Raw genomic sequence first — 9552 nt, forward strand, 5'->3', positions numbered from 1 at the left:
CAGGGTTGGGTCAGTGCCTTGGGAGCAGATTGCCATGTGTGGTGTCTGTTATACTGCTGGTGAATGCCATGCTTGGGTCTGGCCAGTGGAGAACCAACCAGCAACCCACATTGGAGCACACCTGACTTTCTTTCTCCTGCCAGGAATCCTACAGGAGTGTAGCTGATATGAAGAGATCTTTTGGTTTAGCATCTATGCCTTTGTACCCAAGAGGAAGATAAATATAATGGTAAGAAGCACCCTGAATCCTGCTTTTGCCATGGAAAAATTTGCTGCTATGTTGAAGTCTGTCAACATCAAAACAGAGGGAAGATTTTTCTGGAGAAGTCCAGCACAAACAGAATTCCCAATACAGGAGGCTATATAGCCCTGGCCTTTGTTTGGCAAGTGTTGGACTTCTTCATGGGATGGAGTGTCACTGCTGGGGGAAATGGGTGATGTGTGCTGGCATTTCCTCATCCAGCAAAACTGGCCTAAAGAGAGGGAAAATAAATTATCACATCTTGGATGTGAATTTTTCTTAACATTAAAAATGAATAAGCTGTGCTGTAGAGAGGAAGGCAGAGGAGGAAAGGGAAGCTGGGCAAGGGCTGACACGGGCAGGTGAAGAAGCACTCCCATGAGTAGCCATCTGCAGCAACAGGCTTTTAACCAGCTCATTAAAAGCTTGACTTGCACTGTGCCTGCTGAAGAAGAGCCTCCTACCTACCCAGGGTGATGGAGAAGGGACCTGCCCCCATGTGCAAACAAGGATTTATATGGCTAGAGCCAAAATATTTGGCAGGGGAGTGAAATGTAAGGTTACCTGTAGGCAGCTGTTGCTCACCCTGTGGGTGTTTGATAGGGCTGTTTAATTGCATGTTGCTCAGTGCTGAATGAGTCCAACTTCAGTGAATAACCACTGCAATGCAAGTGCTGCTGCCTCTGAGATAAAGGACATTATGTGAGAAACAAAGGCTTAACTAATAGTACCACAGGCCTCCTGCACTTCTGAAAGTGTACTTTATCTCTGATTAGAAGAGAAGAAAAGGTCTAGTTCTTACAAATAAATCCAAAAGCATTTTAAGGACTTCCCCCCTCTTTTCTATTCTTTTCCCAGGTTGCAAAAATAACATTCAATAATGAAATGAAAACAAGCTGAATGGTTACATTCAGTGGAGGAGGGAAGAGGTGGTTGCAGACAGCTGGAGCATGTCTGGGCCAGTGTCTCAGTTCTTTTCTTTCTGCTAGTTCAGTGCCACTCCAAGAATGCAGACAATGCTGGCTACAACTGTTTCATATTTGATTTCCACACTTAAATCTGTGCTTGTTAAATGAAACCCCATGGTCAGGTTGGCATGGATCCACCCTGCCTCCTCAGGTCCCACTTCAGAGCTTGCTTTCTGCATTTGGGTGTCCTGCTTGCAGCCCTTGGGTGAGGAGCAGCTTTGCCAAGAGCATTTTGCTGGTTTATTGCCACTTGTGGTGCTGCAACAAAAAGCTTTTGGACTTTTTCTTGCAGCTGCATCCATGGATAACCCTCATAAATCTTGTTCTGAAGGCAGCCAGAAGTGCTGCAGGGAAGGGATGGGGGTTTGGAGCAGCCTCAAGAGCAGTGGATCAATTGGGCACTTGGTTGGAGCTGTTTTCTGGGCAAGGTACTGGCTGTGCTGCCTGTGGGAGAAAATGCTTGGGCAAGCAGGGCCCAATTCTGCCAAGGGCTGGTATCCTACCCTGCTGGAGGAGAGGACACCTCTGGAGATGCCTCCAGTCTGGGTGGTGCTCATTGCATGCTTTGCTGGGTTGGGACCAGAAGGTTTAGCACTTGCAGGGCTTTGCTGAAGGGGGGAGAGGGAGATGCTGTGTGTTGGGAGCCAAGCTGTGCCTGTGAATAACAAAGAGTCACTTCATGTTCCCTAAAATACCAGAGAGGGTGTGGAAATTATTAATCTTACTAATAAAGCTGAGAGGATTAAAAAATCCAACAGCTGTCCAGTCCTCTGGACTGCAGACTCTTGGTCCTTCTGCTGTCCCAGAAACTGATCTCATGGTCTGATACCTGCTTGCATGTCACTGGTGCAGTGTGACTTGCCCTCCCCTAAATGATGGCAGTACCAAAGCAGGCAGAGCTCTGCCCAAATAGCTTGCTATCTACTTCAAGAGATAAGGGAGAGGTGGTGGGATGGGGCTGTGGGATGATGGGAAGTGACACTGGATCAAGAGGAAGCCCTGGCCATGTTTTGATTCTTTAGATGTCCCTGAGGAGGCTGGTTCTGGGGCTGTTGTCATGGAAACACCATTACTTTCATGCATTCAAGGCTAGCTCCAAACAAAGGTTAAAGGGGAAAAACCAAACCCCAAGGATCAGATGCAGAGCAGGTGAGATTTTGCCCAGTATGGGAAAACCTGGGAATGTCTGCACCAGGGTATGTGGGCTTGGAGGTATGTCAGGGCTGGAAATCAATGTTGTGCCTCATGCAGGAGCTGGTCAGGAGCTTGGTGCTCAGGTTCTGTTCCAGGTCTCCCAAAGGCCTGTTCCTCCTCCTCATACTGGTTCTGTCCTCACTTTTTATCCTCTGATGCCATAGAGGTGTTGCTGCCTGAGGCTCCACCCGGAGCAGAGATGGTGTGCTGGGGGCTGGCGGTTGTTTCTGATGCCTCCTTTGCTGGCAAGGTGACAGCTCAGTGTCTGCAGAGGTGAAGGTCTCTGTGCCTTGATGCCAGCGCAGCACTTGCAGTCGTAAGGAAGAGCAGAAAGGCAGATCTGCAGGTTCTGCTTCTGTCATGTCAAAAGAAAACTATATAACTTCCATAAAACTTTGCCCAGCCTTTATATTCAGAGGCTCAGGCTGGATATGCTAAAGATGTGTCCTGTTGCACCCCTCATGCCCCAGTGCCACTTCAACCAAAGTGCCAGGCAGCAACCCACCCTCCCAGCCATGACCAATGTTCATGCTTAACTGTCCCAACTGAAGCAGCAGAAGTTATCACAAGAACCCAAAGATGCACAGACTGTGGCCAAACGCAAGCTCAGGTCTAGTATTTGCAGGGTGAGGTGGTACCATTTAGAGTGTGATGGGTCTTTGCAGAGGTTTTGGGAAGTCAGTAGAGGGAATGGGGAATGGAATTGAGTAACCCAGCTCCTTGATCCCAGTGATCCCAGCAAGTGTGGGCTGAGGAGAAGCAATGGCAGCAGTAAATGGCACTGAGGCACCCAGGATGCTCGGAGTGCTGAAGGCAAGATGAGCCTCCCACTGAAGTGGAGACAAAAGCATTTTATCACTTTTCTGACCTGCTGAGAGAATTTTATAAAAGCTTTAAAGAGCTCACAATTTTTTTTTTTTGCATTTCTTCATTTCCAGCTTGGGGAAAAAAAAACACACAACCCTGTTTTTTATATTTAATCTCCTTTATTCTGTGTCCAAAAATGGATGTGATGGCAAGGAAAATTAGTAGCTTGGATGTCATGAACTTATTAAAGAAAAATGTGGACTTTTTTTAAATGAGGAAAACAAAGTTGTTTCAACAATATTTTTAGTAAAAATACTAGAAGAATAAATTGGAACAGGTAAATTTAGGCAGTTTGTATAGCAAGTACAGTTGGGTGGCCTTTAAATTTTAAAACTGCATACTTGAAGACTAATGAAGTTTCTCATTATAAAACAAAACGTGATAAGAACAGGCAGGACTACTGTGCTGGTGGGATATTTGCTGTGCACCCTCTGCAAGCCCTGCACTGCACAGCTGATCCATGGTATTAACAGGAGAAGTGCTTTTCCTTTCAAATGCATTGTCCAGATTAACTCTGCTGGTCCCACCTCCTGCCTGTGACACTGTAGAGACTCCTGGGACTGTCACCCCAGCTGATGGCACCTTGCACTGAGGCAGCAGCTCCATGCAGGGGGATGCTGAGGTGGCTGAGCTCAGCTGTGGGGTCGGTGGGTGGGATGAAGCAGAGGGGCAGGAGCAGGCTCAAGGCTGGGTGCCAGCTGCTCAGCCCTCTGCTCTCCTGCCTCCTTGTCCCAGCATGTCCCTGCCCCAAAGGGATTTGCTGTAGAGCCAGCTCCATCCTTTGTGCCTGCTGAGAGGCTTTTCCACGCTGGGGGAAGCCTTAGAAGAGCTTTTAGGAATAATTTATACTTCCTTTGATCCAGGAACTGTGCAGGTAAAGAACTAATGCTGTTAGAGCAAGCAATAACCAGCTGCTGTGCACCAGCCTCTGGGGAGGGGAAAGGGCTCCTCTCTCCCAGACTAGAACAACCACTCTTTTCTCCCTGGTCCAGTGCACAGAGTGGTTTTTAAAGGGTCAGAGCAGAGGCAGAAGCAGGGCCCTGTGCTATCAAGGCCAGTCATGAATGTCCCAGAGGAAGAGCTAATATTCACTTTCTGTGTGGACTGTTGCATCTTTTTTTCTGCCCAGTGTGGCTGCAGGCAGATCATGTTTATAGCTTCATTGGGCTTTTGGCAAGAAGATTTAGACTAGATATTAGAATTTACTTACCAAAAAAGTGGTTGGACATTGGAAAAGGCTGCCCAGGCAGGTGGTGGAGTCACCATCCCTGGAAGTGTTTAAAAGGAATATAGATGTAGTGCTTAGGGACATGATTTGAGCACTGAATGGGTAGATAAGGTCACAGTTAGTCGATTTAGGTTATGGTTGGATTTGATCTGCAAGGTCCTTTCCAATCAGGATGTTTCTGTGAATGTTTTGTGTACCTGCTGTGTTTGCTGTCGTGCTCCTGAGTGACACTTGGGGCACTTGGAAGCACATGGCCATCACTAACAGGGACACTATTCCAACTACTGCACTGGCACAGCCACCATTACATAATTACTTCAGTCAGGGCTCTCACATGGATGAACATGGAACAAGGAAGAAGCCCATGAGGCCATGGATGGAGTGCCTGAAGGACACCCCAAGCAGTGCAGCATGGAGAGGAAGGTGAGTTTAATGTCTGCTTCTTGCTGCTTTTGTCACTCTGGACAAGGAATGAGTTTGTGTTTGGTTGCTCATCCAAAACACTGTCACAGGCATGAGCTCTTCCATGGCTCCTCATCAGGGCAGGGTACATTCTGTCACTGCCCTTAATTCAGAACCAGTTGTGACTGGGTAGGGGCTGTGTTGATGATGGGGAGTTGACATACACAGGCATATTTTCAGTCATCTCAAAGCACCAGCAGTGACTCCTGCTTGCAGTGAGTTATCTGTTTTCCAGTGTAAGCATCTTGGACCCACATGTATGTTTGCTCCTGTCTTCAGGCTGTTGAATGGAAAGAAGAGCTGAAGATGTGCTACAGGCAAGAATCTGCCTCCCAGAACACAGAGAACAGCACAATCTGGGCTGTAACTTCTGATGCGATGCAGGAGGCTGTATCCATGCAGATCCAGAACCTTGAGCAATCTTGTCCTGTGGTTTGATTTCCATCCTGGCATGCTAAGTGCAGCAAGGCTCAGCTTTTTCATGGCACTTTCCATTTTTTGATTTGGAGAATTTGAAAAATACTTGTCTGGAGGCTGAGCCTGAAGTTATAATCTTGGCATATCCATACCACAAAATTCCCGTGGATAAAAGCAGAAACATCTGGATTCATGAGTGGATGTTGGCTAAATCCACCAGGAAAAAAAAGCCTTCAAGGGATCCTAGAGGGTTGTAGCCAGAATAAATAATACAACAAAATAAGACTGCTATTAAGAGTAATTGTAATACTGAAGCTGGATTATAAGACAAGGGCCAAGCCCTTTTCACAATCTGCTTTTCCAGCTAAGAGCCCTTCAATTTACACTTAACACACATGTGGCTGATGGAACAAAGCAAAAATTGCAGAAGGATGAAAGCATCAGGGAGATTATTCAGCCTTGCTGGTTTAGCTCCAGGCACATCGTTCAAATGAGTAGATGATCAGTTTCCAGTTTGTTTTAAGTTCTCTGGCAGGAAATTTTATGCTCTATTCTGAAGTCGAATGTGTGTAAAACCATTTTTTGAGTTTTTACTTAAGGCTTGGCCATTTTGGTTTACTTCTTAAGGTAAGACTCAAAGTGCTCTGCAGGAGTCACCTGAGTGCTGGGTCCTGAGGGGCTGTGTCCTGGCTGCATCACTGATGGGGCCAGGTCCCACCTCCCAGCCTACTGGGGATCCTGGGACCAGGGAACAGTTGCTCTTTTTCTCCCTCACTCCTGGGAGCCTGAGCCAGATGCCATATCTAAGCTCAGCAGCACCTGAACTTGAGGCAAGTTGCCAAAACCAATGTCTTGCATCCTCTTTGGTTGCACCCTGTTGTACCAGCACCTCTTGCCTGGTTTAAAGCGAGTGGAAGGAGAAAGGTTTGTGCTCCTTTCCCCCTGCATCTCCTCTTGGTGTTGTCAGAGGTAAGAGCTGCTGAACAGCACATCCTTTGTCACCCAGCCCCTCACGCATGGGTCTCCTCCACCCTGCTGTGAGCACCAGGTCATGCAAATTGTCTTCTCCTGCTGTGATGGGGTGAAGTACACCCCCAGCCAGATGATTAAGAAGTTGTATTTTGCTTAAAATGCCCTTAGTAGCCCAGGTGATTAAGAAGTAAGTTGTATTTTGCTTAAAATGCCCTTAGTAGATACAGCCAGCATTTCTCATTACCTGTACCTTGTCCATGAAGATCTGAATTACTGACCCTCGCTGACCTTGCACGTTGCCATTCCCAGTTCCTGGAAAGCCTTGGGCATTTGCCTGCTCCAGAACCTTCAGCCAATGCGAGTTGGGGTGAGTTGCTTCCTTGTGGAATAAGAACCCTATTGCCAGTTCTAGTCCTGTCCTCCTTGTTGCTCTCATCTCCTCTGTTGTCCATATGACAGCTGACTGGTTGCACAGTTCCTGAAGGTCTCTTGGTGCTACTTGAGTAGGTCCTTCATGAAGAGACTTTAGATTTTCCTCCATGGAAGCTCTTCTTGTGATGCACTGCCAGTGCTTAATGCTCTCTGAAGCCTACTGCTAGGCTCTGACTGGTGGGTTATGCTTGGGGTGGGGCAAATACTTGAAGTATGACTGGAAATACCAGTGGTGATGGTTACACTGCCTTACATTCCATAGAAGGAATAATCCTGTTTTCCCTGTAAGGAGTGGGACTCCAATTGGTCTTAAAACAGCCTCCATGCAACTAGGAAACCCGTAAAAAGGATGCTCCTTTATTTTCAGCAGATCTTGTTATTTAATTTGCTGCCAACATCTGTCACTTCCTCCACTGTGCACTGCCCAGCACCCACAGCCTGGCTCTGAACCAAAAGCTCACACGACCTAATGGAAAAAAACCTCAGAGCACCACTTTCTGTGAACGTGGCACAGCATCTCCACCAGCAAAGGGGAACCAGGAAATGCATCTGCTCGTGGATGTTACAAAATATTTGTTTTAGATTAGCTGCTGTCCCTGCCACTGTCCATGTTTGCTGTTGTGTCCTCCCACCCCACTGGAAGGCAATTGGAAGGTCTGCTGAAGCTGTAGGGCTCTCGCTTAGGAGCAAATAGCTTGAGAAGCTGAAGAGTGAGAGATGAAGCAGAGCTAAGTTTAGGATCTCAGATAAGAGAATATCTGTCTCTTCAGTGCTCTGTGGTTTTGCTTTGCTCTACACAAAGCACTCCTGGGGTTTGCTTGGCTGTTTGCAGATTGTCCTGACTCAAGGAAGGTTTGTGGGGGGAAAAAAAAAAAAGGCTTTGATGTGTTCAGTAAACAAATAGCTGTGTTAAAAGAGCTTCAGTTCTTGTTAGCATGCTGCAAACAGCTATGTTTGAAGGGAAATAAACATCCCAAGGTTGATGGAAGGGTAGGAAAGCCATAAAGTCCTGCAGTCAAATCCACGGGTTGAGAAAATCAGGAATGATGGTGCTGTGAACAATGTTTTCTCCTTTTGGATGAAAAAGAAAAGAACAAAGTGGTTTGTGGTTTACCAGCCATGCAGTGGGAATATACTGATATAAAACTAAAAGGCTACATCAATACCATCCAAATCACCAGAATTCTACCATGTCATCTGGAGATCTTTCTCTCCAACTCTTGGGGTGAGGTGGAGAAGACTCTCTTTTCCTCCAGCCCCACTTTTGACTCAACTTCACCTGCTGCCACAGGGCCACCAGCACCTCTTAACCCTTGCAGCTACAGGGTCTCATCCCAATATAACCTCAGTAGTTTTTACACTGTGCAACCAGCCAGTTTCCATGAGGAGGCACCAGGCAAGCATTATGCTCTCAGTGAAGAGGGTAAAGATTTCATGGCCACCTGCCTACCTGAGCTTTTACCTGAGCTTGTGTTTGTCTCATTGCATCACTTACAACATCCCTTTGGAAATGCAAAAGCTTTGCAAATTACGCAAAGAAAAGAGCTAACCAATTATCTCAATTACACCAGAATAACCCTGGGGGTGGTAAATTACATTTATACCCTCTTAGCAATCCAAGTTTGGTTCAGAATGAGGAAGTTTGGGGTTTCTCTGTAAAGGGATGTTAAAAACCAGCAGATCATGGTAATCAATACATCAATATTTACTGCAAATTGGAAACTTATCATGTGCCTCCAGAGCATCTCTCACTTTAGTTTCATGTAATTCCAAGTATTTCTCTGTTTCAAGAGGTTTCACAAGAGCTAGACAATTAACAGTTCAGACATAACTGACTTTAAGTCTCTGTAGCATCACTAACATCTTTCCTTTGATAACACTTCTGCCCATCAAAGCTCTGCTCCAAATGGGACTGGTGAGGTAAATGCTTCATCCAATGAACCAGGGCTTAGGAGAAAAACAGTGGGAAAAAAGCAAAAGTTCTGGGCAAAAAGAAAGGTTATAATCCCAAAGGTAATGTCTCCCTCTGCTAACTTCATACCAGATTTTTACTTTCATTGTGAGCCTCTCCCTGCTGAATTCACAGGGAGGGTTTGTAGCTAAAGCCAAAGCAGATGGTTCATAATAAACAGAAGTTCCTTAGAGACTGTAGCCATGGCATGTGAGAGCTGTTTACCTGGCACGATGAAGCACTGTTCTGTTTAGAGGCTCGTACAGAAACAGAAGGTATTACAGTGCAGTAAATAAGGCCCCTTCACCCCTAGGAATATATGGTTGGGGTTTTTTTCCAGACTGGTTGCTCTTTGCTTTCAGCTGCAGAAAGCCCATCCTGTGATTTCTGAATTGCTCCTTCATCTGTCTTCCCAAGAGGTCTTTACTTGCCCAGTGCAGGGAGAGACAGAAACTTGCTGACATCAGCTGGGGTTGTTGGTTCTAGCACTGACTTTCCCATCACAGCCACCATGAAATCAGCTCCCTGGGTGCCTGAGGTGACTGCAGGACAGGGATGCATCCTCTGGAGCCCGACCACTTTCTCAGGGAGAGCCAGTGGTGCTGTAATGTGTTTGTAGCAGGGAAATGTAGAGGGAATAGGCTCTAGCCTGTGACTTGGAAGCTGGTGTATGGCACAGCTAATGCTGTTGGTGTCTCTGCTCTGGGTAACATCACTGAGAGCTTTGAGAGGTGCTCTGGAGGTGACTCCTGGGATCTGCTCCTGGGCATGATGGGGGAAAGGCCTTTGATTTCCAGGGGATGAGGGCTGGATGTTGCCC

At 46.6% G+C, this 9552-nt stretch overlaps 1 protein-coding gene across 1 annotated transcript in view; it reads right to left on the minus strand.

The window, feature by feature from the left end:
* Positions 1-2935: 2935 nt before the first annotated feature.
* Positions 2936-9552, minus strand: part of TMEM212 (transmembrane protein 212) — a 6982-nt gene continuing 365 nt past the window's right edge. Inside the window, 3 exon segments of the mRNA XM_010006816.1 lie at positions 2936-3097; positions 3099-3152; positions 8618-8763. Of these exon segments, the coding sequence (XP_010005118.1) occupies positions 2936-3097; positions 3099-3152; positions 8618-8763 (362 nt within the window).

This window comes from Chaetura pelagica, unplaced genomic scaffold (assembly GCF_000747805.2).
Source record: "Chaetura pelagica isolate M959 unplaced genomic scaffold, ChaPel_1.0 scaffold341, whole genome shotgun sequence".
Taxonomy (NCBI): domain Eukaryota; kingdom Metazoa; phylum Chordata; class Aves; order Apodiformes; family Apodidae; genus Chaetura; species Chaetura pelagica.